We start from the raw sequence: 17,293 nt of genomic DNA, 5'->3' as shown, positions 1-17,293 counted from the left end.
ATCATTAGATTGCCCATTGTGTTCATTGATGGCTATATAGCCATCATTGAAGACTTCATTTGCACTATTCCAATACTATGCTGCCACCTCGTGGCCTCTATTGGTATAGTCCTGAAATAAGCTCAGAAGCCTGCTTGAGGCTTTGGGCTATTTCATAGATATAACAGGTTCCCCGATCTCAGTCGGGGAGAGCTGTTACTGGAGCAGAAGTGTGCAACTTCTGCTTCCGGACTGAGAAAATGCCATGGTCACATTTGACCACGGCATCTGAAGTGGAAAATGTATGTGATCAGCCTTATGGCTGATCGCATACATGTGCCGCGGGTCTCTGCTATTTAAAATAGCAGAAACCCGGCAGCTATGGCACCCGCTGTGGGCGCCATGTTTAAAGACCGGTCCGATGACGTACATGTACGTCATCGGGCATGGAAGGGTTAATTTATATGACATCACATCTCAGTTTGGTTGTAGGAGAACCTTTATTTTTAACAGATTTTCATATTACTAAAAACAGATAAACAGATGTTGGCTAATGTTGGGGTCCATTCACTTTCAATAGGGCTGGAACAGATGCGCATCCGCATTTTCGGGATCCGCATTTTTTTAGGATCCATTTTTTCGGGATCCGCAATTCCGTTTCTGAAAAAAATAGAACATGTCCTATTCTTGTCCGCAATTGCGGACCAGAAAAGGCATTTTCTATTATAGTGTCTGTGATGTGGGGTCCGCAAATTGCGGATCGCACATTGCAGGTGTCAGTGCTTTGCGGATCCGCAAAACACTTACGGACGTGTGAAATATAAGGGTACTTTCACACTTGCGGCAAAGTGATCCGGCAAACAGTATGCCAACTGATGGCATTTGTAAGACTGATCAGGATCCTGATCAGTCTTACAAATGCACTGAAATGCCGGTGTCATCTGGGAAACGGATCCAGCATTATTTGTTTAATCACCTTTTTTTCGGCCTGCGCATGAGCAGACCGGAAGGACGGATCCAGCACTAATACATTCCTATGGAAAAAAAAAATTCCAGCCAAGTGTTCAGGTTTTTTGGACGGAGATAAAACCGTAGCATGCTGCGGTATTATCTCCATCCTGAGAAGTCAAAAAGACTGAACTGAAGACATCCTGATGCATCCTGAACAGATTGCTCTCCATTCAGAATGCATGGGGATAAAACTGATCAGTTCTTTTCCGGTATTGAGCCCCTAGGACGGAACTCTATGCCGGAAAAGAAAAACGCTAGTGTGAAAGTACCCTAAACGGTGTATGTGACCCGACCAAGCAAAACATCCCGGTATGTCTTATTTATCTTTGCCACTACTGCTATGGACAGTTAGGCTAGGGCTACACAGAGACATATCACACGACAATGCACCTAATGATGTTGCAATATGACACACAACACGCTGCCACAGTCTCAAAAAATCCAGACATGATCGATTTTGTATCGAGGGTCACAGGGGACTATTTTTCCACTGACTTCAACGAGCCAAAAAGCTCAAACATTCGCACAACAGGAAGATGGAGATAAGTCACACTTTCTTTGCAGCACGACTTTTCTTTGACTTTGTCGTGAAACACATGTCGCTGTGTAGCCCTAGTCTATTAGAGAGGTCTTTGGTTTGTGTTGCTGCAGCAAACTTATAAAAAGTGTTTTAATCAATTTGGTGCAAGTGTGATGTGGTTTAGCCACTGTCAGTAAGAGGGGGGTTGCTTGCCTTTTTTATTTTTTTTTAAATAAGACAACACTATTCCTGACTTTTCCTAATCCTGTCCAGCCACTTTAGAAAGTGGCAAAAGCTCATGAAATATCACAAAGTAAAAATAAAAAAAAAATACATAAAACGCCACACGTTTGCGACATTTTAACGCCACAATCCTGGCATAGCAGACTTGATAAATATCCCACTTAGGGTACTTTAACACTTGTGGCAGAGGATTCTGGCAGGATGAAAAACGGATCCGGTATTATCTCTCCCCCCGCATTTTTAAAGGTCTGCGCATGCGCAGACCGGAAAGCCGGGTCCGTTTTGCCGGAACACTTAATGCCAGATCCGGCACTACTACACTTCAATGTAAATTAATGCCGGATCCGGCATTCCGGTAAGTGACCAGTATTTTTGGCCGGAGAGAAAAATGCAGCATGCTGCGGTATTATCTCCGTCAAAAAAACGTAAGAGGGACTGAACTGATGCATCCTGAACGGATTGCTCTCCATTCAGAATGCATTAGGATAAAGCTGATCAGTTTTTTTCCGGTAGTGAGCCCCGAGAACGGGACTCAATACCGGAAAACTTTAACGCAAGTGTGAAAGTACCCTTAATGTGAACAATCATCTGTGATGGCCAAAGTCCGAGTTCTTTCTGCTGAAATGTTGTCCAACAGGTTGGAAAATGTCAGCTGAACAGGCAATGGCCAATTTGGTCTGTAATGTGGGTGGCAGCATCCTTCGTAGGAACGATCCCATGATTATTAATCCCACTGTGACCGATCAAGCAGCAAGTATAAATACCTTAGGGCACAGTGTTGATGAGTCTACAATGGAATATTCTGAGGCTTTTAAATTTTACTGCACCATAGTTATTGTAAAAATCATGTGTCTGGTGGCTACCTAGAACTAACCTGACCTCTCAACTTTCTACTACAACAGAAGGCAGGCCTGCGAGATTTAGTGTTGGCACGCAGAAGGTTCCTCCCTGAACCACTGGACCTTGCTCCAGCCACCTACAGTGTGTTGGGGAGTTCACCCTAGTTTAGTCCTGCTGACAATTCCTTATCAGTCCTTGACTGATGGCATGGCCCTTGCCTTGACTGGTAATAAAATTCTAAACTCCTCCAGGAGTGACAACTTCCTTATTGCTCATTATTCGTATCCTGACAACTGGCTACTATAGCGGCAGCACACGCCAGTCTCTTCTGATTTAGTGCTCCTGCTTTGGACAATGATATTTGGACAAGAACAGTAACAATACCTTTTTTGTGTTAAGGAAAACACTTTAAACTAGCCAATAGGTTGTAGATGTTAAAAAATTAAAATAAATGAAAGGTCATGTCCGAGTAGGACAATGCTGGAAATACTAAGGTTAGGCTCTGTTCATATCTGCATCATGGCTTCTGTTTCAGGCTGGACACCCCTGATACCCAGAGGATCCCACTGACTCCCGATTGAAATTGTCAACTTCTGCTGAGGAGTTACTTTTTTTTTTTTATGTCAAATATAATGTCATTTGTGATGGAGACCCCAAACATAGCCTCTAAAGGAGATGTGAACATAGCCTTAATGGGCTTGTCCAACCCCGTTGAAATAATGTTACCATATATATATAAAATGCTATAAACTGTATAACACTCACCTTACTAATCCCCTGACACCACTTCCCAGGTCCACCGCCGTCCTCTGTATCCTGGCCTTCAGGGAGGATATGACTGCTGCAGTGGTGACCTCATGGTGTCAACAGTGGTCACACATCCATGTCAAAGCCATCACTGGAAACCAGGATACAAAGACTGGCAGGAGACTGGTGAAGCAGTGTGGAAATTAGTAAGGCGAGTATTAGTTTATTTTATAGCATTCTACAGAATAACTTGACAATATTCCAAGGAGCAGGACGAAGATGTCCATATAGACCTTTCCTCTGAGTACAATTAAACAGTGAATACTAAAGAATACATGAATTTGCCAATTCCTACTCATGTGCACTCAAAATTCTCCATACTGCTCCACATGTGACTGCATGGGATTCTACAGTTATCACCATATTCTTCTGAAAAGAAAAATTAAGCCCTAATTTTCGGAACTTGGTGATAAAACACAAAGAAGATATTGGTTGTTTCAAGTAGGTGATGCTATGTTTCACAGCCATCCAATGGAGGACTTCATGTTTCTCTTCTTCCAGTTACCTTGGTAGGTTGTTTCCCCTTACCTACATTCATGAGGGCTAAGAAGCCAGGAACAGCTCAATGATATGCCGTGCATGCACATGGCCGAAGCAGACAAGAACTGGCCAAAGCAGTGACTTGCTGTACATAGTAGAATCACTACTGAGGCTATAGCGATAGGACAGTCTCCATTCAAGCAGGAGATACGATCTCTACATATCTCTTTGCAACACTCAGAATCTAAACCGTGTGAAGAATGCATTTCACATAGACTAGATCGATGCTACTTAACATATATTCTATTCATCGCAAAAGGTCTATGGTCTTCTCCACCCATAACAGAACATTAGTCAAGTCAGCTCAAAAAAAGGTGCCAAAAGGACCAAAGTTCAATGTTCGTTCCTAGTGGTGACTGAAAGAACCGAGGCGTCTAATTATTTGCACACAGCGCAAAAGTGAAGTAGGTAGGGAAGATATTCAGAGTATTACAGCTGGCTTGTGGCGTGGACTCACCGCCCAGCTGCTCAACCTTGGAGAATGGTTGACAAATGCATGTGGTAAAGAGGCGGTGGAAGTTACTAAGCAACCAGGACGCCAGTACTGATTCGTAAGAGTAGCTGGCGGGTAATTAACCCCTTGTGTAGTTTCCTGGTTACGGTTATAGACGGGGACAGTAGAAATTGTTTATCTTGCCATTCAGGAATGTGGTATTTTAACGCTTTGTGAATCCTGTGTTATATTCGCATATCTATATCAATTAGCACAGAAGTTATAATAAAATAACCGTAACCGTCTATGTTCTCACACATGCATGGCCATGACCGACATTCCAGAATATCCGTATAACGTGGTATTATTGTTAGATTGTGTCTGGGTGGGGATTTCCGCTGTTTTAAGACGTTTCAAGTAGAGGAGCTATTGGGAGCTACACAATCCCTTAAGACTTCCCTAAATAGAATGGAAGAATGGTCTGTAAACAGTAGTTATTCATTTTATATGGATCCTGGTATAGTTTTTTTGTTTGTTAGGTTTACCATTGTAATGACTATTATATTCTATTATCAAATTGTTCTTACTTGGGGTGGCGGTCATTCTGCTACTGGAAGATTAGAACCAGAGATTGGTGAACTTATAAATGTATAAAATTCTCTAAAGATGTCCCTGTGTCAATTATGGTTGTGACCTTAGTTCTGTGAGGTTTGAAGAGAACGGTCATAGTAATAGTAGGATACTACTGCTAATCCCTTGGGGTACAGGCAGTGGGACAACCTTATAACATAAGGTATTGTTTAAAATGGACAACCTCTTTTAGTTTTGACTATGGTTACTGGCAACTAGGTACTGTGGGCTTTAGGGATGTGTGACAAAACAAGACTTGCATATTTTTAATTATTCCATTAAAGGGGTTGTCTCACCTTAACAAGTTATATCTATTATGTGTATAACATTGATATAAGTAACTTACTAATGTAGATGCATTAAGCAGTAATGGCTCTGGTCTCCACCATCATCATCTTCCTCTTTATAGACGGCTTGTCTCTAGGGGTTACAGCGGTGGCCGCGAGTCGTACAGCAAGAAAAGAGCCGGCCTTTCTGGTTGCCGGGAATTGATTAGGTCCCATTCCTGGCCACCTCTCAATCTCCACCGTCATTCCCTCATCTAAGAATCAGATCACGGCAACCACTTACCACTGGTTGTACAGGGTCTGCTCCGCTGAGACTGCTAGTGATTCTGATACACTAGCAGCCTCAGGAGCACGCACAGGCCATGAGTTGCCCCAGGAGTCGTGCACGGAGGACTGAAATCAGGAGGTGAGTCAACCCCTTTAATTCATCAGATTATCGCTCTTCTCACCCAGAAAGTCACTCTTACAAACTGAACTGAAATGTAAGATTGTATAGATTTTATAGAGTTTGACATTTAAAAAGAATGAGGATGTTTTATGAAGACAACCCCCTTTAAAATAGAAGCCAGCCTCCATCGGCCTTTATCGCCAAAGTAAGCAACTGCTGGCAACAAAAAAAAAATATCCCCAGTAGCAATCACTGCAAAGGGAAGGTAGCCACCCTCTCGCTCTACCTGGGCTTGCTGTACTAAGTGGGCTTGTGAATAAGTGGAGTTTAAAGAACCGGAGTGCTGGTGCCGAGTGTGATTGCAAATAGATGCCTATAGTTTATAGCAAAGGTCCTTTTGAGTTAAGGGCTTGCATTTTTTCCTCTGCTGTGTACCTGGTTAAGGGGAATGGTTTGTGCTTCCAGGTGCTATTAATTGCACCACTGAACTTATCCTGAGCTCGCTCTACCAAGTGGGCTTGTGAATAAGTGGAGTTTACAGAACCGAAGTTTAAGACAAGGAGCAAGAAACTAAGGTTTGATAGATTTTCCTTGAGTGTTGTTGGCTTGATACTAGCTAGTCCTCCAGCTACAGCAGACAGGGTCTAATTCTAGCTCATATTTACCGTTTTCCTTCTTTACTGTTCATCCCCATTTCAACATGTGCTTCATGGACAATGATACTAAGGCCTTATGCACACAAACATATTTTCTCTCCGTGTCCGTTCCGTTTATATGCGGACCGTATACGGAACCATTCATTTCAAAGGGTCCGCAAAAAATCGGAAGTTACTCTGTGTGCATTCCGTTTCCGTATTTCCGTTCCGCAAAAAAATAGAACATGTCCTATTATTGTCCACATTACAGACAAGGATAGTACTGTTCTATTAGGGGCCAGCTGTTCCGTTCCGCAAAATACGGAATGCACACAGACGTCATCCGTATTTTTAGCGGATCAGTTTTTTGAACACCGCAAAAAATACATATGTTCGTGTGCATGAGGCCTAAGTGTGTCCTGTGCAATGTATGCGTGCCTTGAGGAGCCATTCGAGGGTGAATACATTTGCACTCGATGATTTGGAAGCCCAGATCCTGGATCTAAATAAGCAGCTTGAAACACTTAAGGGCATTGCAGACCTGGAGAGAGGCTTATACCTCACTGTGCAGGTACTGACTGGGGTCAGTGTAATGGAGGTGGGAGGAGGAGGAGGGCAAGATCAGGTCAGCAGTTGGGTTAATGTAGGAAGAAGGGGTAGAGGCAGTGGCGCAGCTAGAAATGACTGGGCCCCACAGCAAATTTTTGAATGGGGCCCCCCTCCTCCAGTAATTTTTTCACAACCCCTTCCTTTCATGCTGCCCCCATTCCTGTGGCTAGTAAAGATCGCTCTCTCAGACCAGGCCCGGCAGCTGTTCCATCCGTTTTCTACACTGTCTATACTGTCACTGTATATAATTTCATTGTGCAATACTGTTGAGGGGGCCCTGACAAAATCTTTTAGTCCTCCTCCTCCTGAATGGGCCCCAAAGCAGCCACTTCCCCCTGCTTCCTCTATAGCTATGCCCCTGGGTAGAGGGAAAAGTACCAGGGAGGCTAGTCCTGAGCTGGAACACCCTAGTAAATATGCCTGTTTGGGCCAGCAACACTGCAGCAGGGCGTTTGTCCTAGCAACCAGGAGGATGACTGCTGCAGGAAGGTTGGGAAAAGGAGTTCAGCAAAGGTTAGACAAATGCTGGTGGTAAGGGACTCCACTATTAGGAGGACAGACAGGGTCATCTGTCGCAGAGACCGTGAATGCCGAACAGTGTGTTGTCTTCTGGGTGCTCGGGTTCGGCATATTGCGGATAGGATTGACAGATTGCTGGGTGGGGCTGGGGAAGACTCGGCGGTTATGGTACACATTGGCACCAATAACAAAGTCAGGGGGAGATGGAAGGTCCTTAAAAATGATTTTAGGGAACTAGGTGAGAAGCTCAAGTCCAGGACCTCCAGGGAAGTTTTTTCTGAAACACGAGCGTCACCAGAGAGGCAACGGGAGCTTAGGGAGTTTAATAAGTGGCTCAGAAGCTGGTGCAGGAAGGAAGGGTTTGGGTTCATGGAAAACTGGGCCGACTTCTGCGGGTTACAGGCTCTACAGTAGGGACAGGCTGCACCTTAATGGGGAGGGTGCAACTGCCCTGGGGGTAAAAAAAAAAAAGGGTTAAATGGCTGGAGGAGCTTTTAAACTAGGATCTGGGGCAAGGGGGGGGGTCATACTAATAAGGGGATAGATAGTGTAGACAGAGAGTGGGATATAGAAGGGGACAATGGGGATAAGGTGGGGGCTGGGATTAGACAGGAAAGTAGGGATTAGACTGGGCAAAACTATACAATGATGAAAAAAAGAACTTCTGGTAACAAGAACCTGTTACATACAAACATCAACCAAGGTAACCCAAAAATCCCAGATATTTACTTTACAGGTAAAAGTAATTTAAAATGTAAGTCTAGCTAGCAAAATGGGGGAGTTGGAGGCTATGGTACTAGAAGAACACATATATGTAGTTGGTGTGGCTGAGACATGGTTGGACTCTTCACATGACTGGGCTGTAAATATTGAGGGTTTTACACCATTTAGGAAAAGACAGGGTCAATAGAAAAGGTGGTGGTATGTGCCTGTATGTGAGGAGTGATCTGAAGAAAAGTGTGAAAGAGGCAATTGTGGGTGAGGATGGTGAGGATGTGGAAACCTTATGGGTGGAATTTCAAAAGGGATATAAACACTGAAAAAAATAATACTTGGTGTAATCTATAGACCCCCTAGCATCACAGAGGAGATAGAAACGCAACTGTATAACCAAATAGAGTGGGCTGTACAGGCTGGTACAGTGGTCATAATGGGAAATTTTAACTTCCCAGACATTGACTGGGGTCATGATTCTGCCTCAACCGCAAAAGGGAGAAAATTCCTCATTTGCTGCAGGACCACTTTATGGGCCATTTTGTAGAAGCTCCCACTAGGGGCAATGCTCTGTTGGATCTGGTAATTTCTAATGATGCAGAGTTTGTCCTCCCCTGCATAACGTAAATTGGACGGATCAGTTTTGCAGCCCATAGACTTCTATTATGACAGAATGAATAACGGAATGCCTCTAAAGGCATTCTATTATGCATTCCGTCATAGAATTGCGTTATGGTCCGTGGTAAGAGAATCCATAACGCAATTCACCTTTTACCACAAAACGAAGTGTGAACAAATTTCATAAGCGGAAATTCGCTCATCTCTAATGTCAAACTACAAGATGACTTGGACACTGAGTGTTTGGGCATCAACTTGGCAAATGAGGTTCAATGTGGATAAATGTAAAGTTATGCATCTTGGTAGTAATCTCTGTGCTTCATGTGTCCTAGGGGATGTAACACTGGGAGAGTCACTTATAGAGAAGGATTTAGGTGTCCTTGTAGATGGTAGATTAAATAACAGCATACAATGTCAATCAGCTGCTTCTAAGGCCACCAGGATATCGTCATGCATTAAACAAGGCATGGACTCGCGGTGCAAGGATGTAATATTAACACTTTACAAAGCGCTGGTGCGGCCTCATCTGGAATACGCAGTTCTGTTCTTGGCACCAGTCCATAGAAAGGATGCACTGCAGCTGGAAAACCTATACAAATATATAATGGGCCATACAAAAAATACGGTGAAAAACTGTTCCATGTAAAATGCTCTCAAAAGACAAGGAGGCACTGCCTCCGACTGAAGAAGAAAAAGTTCAGTCTCCAGAAGCGTCAAAACTTCTTTACTGTAAGAACTGTGAAGCTGTGGAATAGACTTCCTCAGGATGTGGTCACAGCAGGAACAGTGGACAGTTCTAAAAAGGGTTTAGACGAATTCTTAAAAGTAAACAACATTAATGCTTATGAAAATGTGTAGAAATCAGAGTCTCACTTCCTTCTGGGATTCGCATCCCCACCTATCCCTTGGTTGAACTTATGTATTTTTTCAACCGTATTAACTATGTAACTATGTAAATATTTGACCAACTAGGTCATACATATAGGGTTACGGTTGCAATATAATCTCTAAATCTGGAGCTAAATAATTCTGTTGGTTAATATTTTTAAGCCAACCTGGAACGGTGGTTCTTTTAAAGGAGATGGCCAGAAAACATAGTACATGGAACTCATGATCTGTCACAGGTAACCTGGTCTACATAAAAGGGTGGTCTCCTCTATGAGATGGTCTTTTGTAAAAGTTTCATTGAATAAGCAATTAAACTTTCTCATCTTGTAAATGACTAAGCAGCATCAATTGACAAGTGATGGCAGTTTATCTGGCATCAATGTCTGCAACTGAAACAAAGTATCACACATGTTGAAATTCAACTTGGACAATCCTTTCTCCTGTGACATCCATCACTGGAGGACCGCCCCATTGGTATTACCAACAACAAGCGGGTTTAAGAAATTGTGTTTGAACATATATGGAAAGTTAAAAAGGGTTGTCAATTTTGCGATATTAGGTCCTCAATATCAGGTTGGCAGGGTCTGACTCCCGACACCCTCACTGATCAGGTGTGTGAAGAGAACACAGCGCTCTTGGGAGCTATGCTCACCGTTTACCTGCTCACTGTCCACATCGCAGCGTTGAGCTTGTGTACTTCCAGCTCCTTCATCCCATTCACTTGAAGTGAGGTGGAGTGTAACTACAACTGTTCCTTCCCATTCAAGTAAATGGGACAGAAGAGCTGTAATTACGCTTGCTCACTGCTGAAATGCCAACGGGAAGTAGATTCACAGTGAAGAGAACACTGTTCCAAGAGCACTGTGTTCTCTTTACACAGCTGATTGGTAGGGGTGTCAGGAGTCGAACCACTTCAAATTTGATATTGATGACCTATCCTGAAACCGGACAACCCCTTCAAGGCTTGGACTTGGACAACTATAAAACTATTGAGTGTCAGCTGCACAAGTGTAATATGGTGCATGCAACTCATAGTATTCCTTCAGACTGCAGATGCAGCTCAGTTAAAATTGCAAAACCACACTACAAGTCTCAATGATACACCAGCTTCAAGATGGCCATACACATTAGATCAATGTCGGATGAACCTGACAATTTTGACTAGCTGCCATCTAAAGTGTATGGGGACCTCCCAATTCCATCCTGATGGCAGATGTTGGGGAAATTTGGATCAGGCAGTTGGTTTTCCGCTGTTCAACCTATTTGGTCATGGGGATATAAGTTGCTAATAGAATCTGGCAGCAACTTTCTCCCCGTTCAGGACATATGCACACTTGATGAATTCTCATTTGGCTGACAGCCACCTCTTCTTATACTTCCCATACACAATACCAGTTGGCTGAGCGGGCATGTGTATGGGGTGGTTGGAAAGTAGCTGTTGGCCGAACCAGTGTTTGGCCAACAGCAAGCTTATGTATATGGCCAGACTAAGTGTTTCCTACATAAATTACTGTACAGTGCCTCATGTAATGATAACTCTTCCAAACTTTAAAAGGAGCACACACTAAGCCAGTAATGCACTAAGACTACAATATGATGTAACTGCTGGTAAGTTTTGAAGCTTAGCTTAGGGTGCTACAGCCTGAGCAACTGTTTTGTCTAGAGCAGAGTGCACCCACAAGAAGCCGAAATCCTATAGTTTCCTTTCCAACATTTGCACTTCTCATCATTTACTTACAAGTCATGCCTGTTTGTGCTGATGCTTACTGTTCATTTGTCCCATCCTGTAATGTTTGACATGTGTGCACATTGTGAAAAGCTGTCATCTTGCACAGTAAACCATCTTAAACTTAGCACATAAATAAAACTTTTGTACTTACCCACACAGTTACACGTTGGAAATTCAGACTGAGCCTGCTTAGCTGGAGTGTCCAATAAACTCTTGGTTGGAGATGTTAAATAGCTTAATGGAGATTCCAAAAACCCACTAAGAGTAGGATTAAATGGCAGTTCGCTTTTTGTAGGAGTCCCATCAAGTTGTTGATTTTCCTCTGAGAATGAGCATGTGGTAGATACCACTGTAATAGCACCAGAAGTCTCAATTTTGACTTGTTTTGGAGGTTTGGAGGAGAACAGGCTTTCATAATTCTGAGACAATTCCTGTCCTAAGGGCATGGTAGACCTTGGAGCAGACAGTGGTTGAGGAAGAAATGGGAGTCTAGCCTGTGGCTCTAAAGAAGTTGCTGGTTTTGCAGGACTTGCACCATTTTGAGAGGCCACCACTGTACTTGGGAGCGGGAAGTCATCACCAAACTCTGCTTCAAACTGCCTAATCAAGTCTTCAAATTTGTCATCAATTAGATCATTTTGAGCAGAAACATGACCTACATTGGCCTGCTGACTGACAGATTCGCTCTGTCCAGAGCTAGAGCTGGTGTCATCAACTGAAGATGCCGCATTTGTATTTTTAGCACCAAAACTGTTGGTTTGAGGAATACCAAGTGATAAGCTATTGCCCTGCCCATCAGACTGATTTACAGAGCACATTTCCTGAGTGTTTAATGTAAATCTGTTGTGAAGATTAGCCTGTAACCCAAGCTGTGATGTAAGCACCATTGATTTGTCATTGGAAAGAGACTGCTCAACCTTTTCATTTGGTTTGCTCCCTTCATGCAGAAATTGGCGAAATTCTTCTATTTTAATTTGGCTCACTGGCAAGAAGAGGTCCTGGCCATCTTTTTGCTTGTTTTTTTTAATCTGTATTTGTTTACGAGGGGCTTTTATTTTCGGCTCAGTTTGTTTTTGCGATGGCGATTGCCCTCTCTTTTTCCTCTCCTTTACTGGCTTATCTGTGGTCTTTGGGACCTTTTGTGGGCTTGGCACCCACCAGTGTTGTTCTGGTGGAACCTCCTGTTTAGTGTGTGGGTCTATGAAGAGGTTGCGTTTATGGTGAAGGTGTTGCTGTAATGCAGCCTGTGCATTCCTATGCATATTTGCTTCTTGGAACAGCTGAGATAACTGCTGATCTGGTGACATTTTGTAAAAATCTGATGTTGGGGTTTCTTTCTTAACAGAGCTTTGTTTAGACTTTTTTACTTTGGGGGTTATGGACTCAGGTCCCTTGAAACCAGACTTAATGTAATCATCTGGATTCCCAAGCAACTGCTTCAACCCGGTCATGGGATCTGACGGCGTTTTTCGTTGCTCTGGACCTTGAACCCATTGCTGCATAAATTCAGATTTTTGTGGAGTGGATGTCTCATTTTGCAGCATAGGAGTGCCATGAGATATTTTTTCTGGAATGTATTGTCCTTCTGGATAACTAGAGGTTTTGTTTTGATCCCAATTAGTTTGTCTGGAGGGTTGAGACATAGCAAGTGCATTATTACCAGTGTATAGTTGGGACTGGGGATTCTGAAACAGTTCATTGCATGACATTGGTAATAACTGACCCTGGTCCCCCTTTGCAGACGGAAAATGTGTTAGACGATCATGGGAAGGTAAAGGTGTCTGTGAAGGGCCATTGGGGCAATCCTTGTTTGTTTGTGGAAGTGCAGAAGACAATTGAGTAAGCGCTTCTATGGCGATCGCAGTTTGCAGACTTATATTTTTCTCTTTCGCAATGCTCCATGCATTTTGAGAAAAGGGAAGGGAGCCAGATGGGCATTTTGCAATCTTATTTTCTAGTGCAAGCACCTGTTCTTTCGAGTAGTTCTTTTCCCTGCTGACGTGACTGAGTGGGTTGTGTGAGCCATCTTGATGGTCCTTAACAGCAGATTTAATTTTGTTCTCAAGCCATTCCAAGTAATCAGGACATTCGGGTCCATCACAGTTACAGTTTGGGGGTTTCATGCCATGTTTTGCGAGTTCCAGGGCTGTTTTTAGAGTATTTAGATCTTCTGGGCAAGGTGGTGGTTTATTTTCTGGAATGCCAGAGCTTTCTCTATTTGTCTCATAATTGAACTTTTCATACAGCTGCATTGAAGCCATAGATGGTGTCCCTGATGCTGGTAAACCATAGGACACAGCCTCGGCCACAGCAGAGAATGCTACTAGGTTTTTGGCATCTTCTAAATTTGAACTGTTAGCAGCAGCATGATTGATGTGAGCATTTTCCCAATTTATTTTTTCACCAGAATCCTGTTGGATAGGAGTATTGCTTAACCAACTGTTTGCTTCCATTAGTAGCCTGCTTCCCAAATCTTCACATCCTTTATTCAGCAGGACTCTGTCACATGCCTGCATCACCCTTCCTTCTTCAACAGGATTGGCTGGCCCCGTTTCCATTTGCTCTGTTTTGGGTCCATCAACTAAAATACTTTCTGAACAATTCTGGGGAAAGACAAAAATGAAAAAGAACAAAACAAAATTAATATACAAATTTTTTAAGTCACTAATAACTAACAAAATAACTTTACAGCCCTCCAAGTGGTAAAATGTTTAAGCATATAGATAAAAATCAACTTTTTGTGACATAGTGAGTGTCACACGAAAATTTCCCCAGTAACTGGGAAGCTCAACAATTACAGTTGGGTGATGCAAATATTCAGTTGGGTTATTAGGCACAAAACTGAACTTGCTTAGTCATAGAATGTTATCTTGAAGAACGTTGATCGTAAAAAAAACATTCAGTTTGTGGACGTTTCACTACTCTAGTTCCTATGTTCCACGGTGAGCCCCCAACGCAGACGCAAAATTACACTGCACAAAACAATGTAAAAATACTAGTATTACAGATGTGTTCTTAAACAGCATCTATCACAGACAAGAAGTGCTCTCTTGGGACCAATGCTGGATTGTGCAGTACACCAATGATTACAAAGTGAGCTTCACACAATGGATGCTTAAATTTAGTGGGATATTCCATAAGTAATTTACCGGCACTACTTACCAATGACTAATATTAATGAGAACTTGTTTATGGTATAGTACCACTTAGAGATGAGAGAATTTCACGTTATGAAATTCGTTCACGCTTCGTTTGGTGGTTAAAGCAGAATTGCGTTCTGGTTTCCGTTACCACGGACCATAACGCAATTCTATGACTGAATGCATAACGGGATGCCTCTAGAGTCAGTTATTCCTTCCGTCATAATAGAAGTCTATGGGCTGCATAATGGATCCGTCCCGTTTCCGTTATGCAGTAGAGGACGTGGTAACGGAATCCATAACGCAATTCTGCTTTTACCACCAAGCGAAGCGTGAACGAATTTCAAAATATGAAATTCGCTCATCTCTAGTACCACTCATAGACCGTTATACCCACACTATACAGCCGATTTAGGACTGGTAAGGACAGATACCTTGCTAATAACTGCTCGTCGGAGAAGTTGATTCACTTTCACCAGTCCCTGTGGTCCAATAGCACTATGTAGGTCTCATGCACATATCCATATTAAAACTCAGTTTTGTATGCAGCTATGAAAGGGCTCCCATTATATTACATAGGACCTCTATTGTACCTCAACATGCCCACTATTGCTTCTAGGGAGAGAATATCTCCATACAAATGGTACTAGTTGAATGGTAGCTATACACTGCCATGAGCCCTTATCCCATCACAGGTACTTACATGGAGCACTGTTAAAGCCATTAGCCATCATTAAAACCACCTGCCTAATATGGTGCTTTTTTCTTTTGTGCCAAACTGGTTCAAGGCATGGTCTGCAAAAATCACTGAAGGTGTCCTGTGGAATCTGGCACCAAAACATTAGCAGCAGAAACCTTAAAGTCCTGTAAGTTGTCAATATGTGGGATGTGCTTGAATAACATGTCCGATCAGATTGAGAACTGAGGACTTTAACACCTTAAAATTTGGCATGTTTTTCAAACCACTTCTGAACAATTTTGGCCACTGCCATTAAGGAATACAGATAGTATGTTTCCCAGCGCTGCCCAGAGCATCACACTGACTTTACCAGCTTGCTTTTTTCCAATCGTAGCCTATACTTCTCCGCAGGCTTTAATAAACCTTAGGCACCCAGTTCTTCCATGGACTGCTTTTTGAAGGTTCTAATTACTTCAAACCAGGGATACAAGACCTGCCATTTTGGACATGCTCTGACCCAGTCATCTAGCCATCACAAATTGGCTCTTCAGTTACTCAGATTCTTAGGTTTGCCTATTTTACCTGCGTCTGACACATGAACTTCAAGAACCATCTGTCCACTGGGCACTTAATACCACACCCCCACCCCCACCCCGATATGTGTCATTATCAAAAGATATTACTATGGCTAATAAATTGGTTACTAAAATATGATAGTAAGCAAGTTTGGTGTACAACTGCACAATCCTTCTTAAAACAGACACAAGTTATACATGATTAATCTATATGTGTGGTCTTGATTACTGACCATTAATATAGTCTGGATCGGACTGGTCCACAGGGGCACAGGTTAAACCCCCGGTGGGCGCCCAGTCACCCACCACTTGCACAAGTGGCAATGGTACAATAGATTGACTGGGCTACATACAGATAGCCAGATTACAGAATCTTAACCAGCCTACGTGTCCATAGATAAAAGTTTACTATTCTACATGTAATGGGTGGCAGAGTTCTAGGCACAGAGGCATGCCAGCAAGTATCTTCTTCCCCCAAGGTCCTGCGTTATCAAAGACCCCATAATCAATCATATTTAGCGTCTTGCGCTGCCTGCCACTGTATGAGCAGGTGGTATTGCATATAGTTGTACACTGGGCCCCCAGAAAGAATTTTACTGGTGAGCCCTAGGCGCCCTTGAATATAATGGAAGTGAATTGTGTGAACTGTAGAACCATCTTTCTAACTGCAACCTATGGCCAAACCTCTGTGGGATTTGAAGCATACAGACAGCTGCCCATAAGGATACAAGATATCTGTATAAATCCATTGTGATAGCGACAAGCAAAGGATTGTCTGAATATGACAGCTGTAATCTTACTGGTTGGGAGAACCTATTGAAAATCCTTTTAGACCAACATTATCTTCATTCACACTCTTCAAGATTTCACAGTCACATTAAGGACAGCCCGAGAAATGTAATGCCCAGATATGTGCAACTGTATGCTTGTTGCACACCATTACCCCTATTTAAAAAATAATAATAATAATAATAATAATAATAATAATGTACCCAACTGTATGTCAAAAAGCCAAAAAATGTTTTGGCATGTTTGGCTAGTAATAGTCCATGGGCATGACAGACATAAGTATGGAGAATTTTCCAGCCTCACGCAGAATGAAGAACACAAAAGACGTTTGAACCTAGGCTTATCACTAATTTGGGAAAAGTATGGAATATTTCAAAACAGCTTGTTCCAAAGACCTCCATGTATGGTTCACTAAAGCCAAGGTGGTAAAGGTCTGTCAACTTTGCCGATACACATATGTGCATGTTCTGATGCAGTTAAAAGGGGGGCTTTCTGAGAATTTTTTTTTTCCCACTGATGACCTATCCTCTGGGTAGGTCATCAGTATCTGATCGGTGGGTGTCCAACACCTGGGACCCCTGCCAATCAGCTGTTTGAGGAGGCATCGATGCTCACAGTAATGTCGCAGCGTTTTCTCAGCTCATGAAGCACAGCGCTGTACATTGCATGGCAGCCCAGTGCCATTCACTTCAATTAAGCCGAGCTGCGTCTGGGCCATGT

At 42.8% G+C, this 17,293-nt stretch overlaps 1 protein-coding gene across 7 annotated transcripts in view; it reads right to left on the bottom strand.

The window, feature by feature from the left end:
* TET3 (tet methylcytosine dioxygenase 3) overlaps positions 1-17,293 on the bottom strand; it is an 80,968-nt gene that overhangs the window by 25,706 nt on the left and 37,969 nt on the right. For all 7 annotated transcript variants that reach the window (XM_040414392.1, XM_040414393.1, XM_040414397.1 and 4 more), the window contains one exon: positions 11,542-13,993. In XM_040414392.1, coding sequence (XP_040270326.1) covers positions 11,542-13,993 — 2,452 coding nt within the window. The remainder of the gene's footprint in view (positions 1-11,541; positions 13,994-17,293) is intronic.

This window comes from Bufo bufo, chromosome 1 (genome assembly GCF_905171765.1).
Source record: "Bufo bufo chromosome 1, aBufBuf1.1, whole genome shotgun sequence".
Taxonomy (NCBI): domain Eukaryota; kingdom Metazoa; phylum Chordata; class Amphibia; order Anura; family Bufonidae; genus Bufo; species Bufo bufo.
This window is presented reverse-complemented; position numbering and strand designations above follow the sequence as displayed.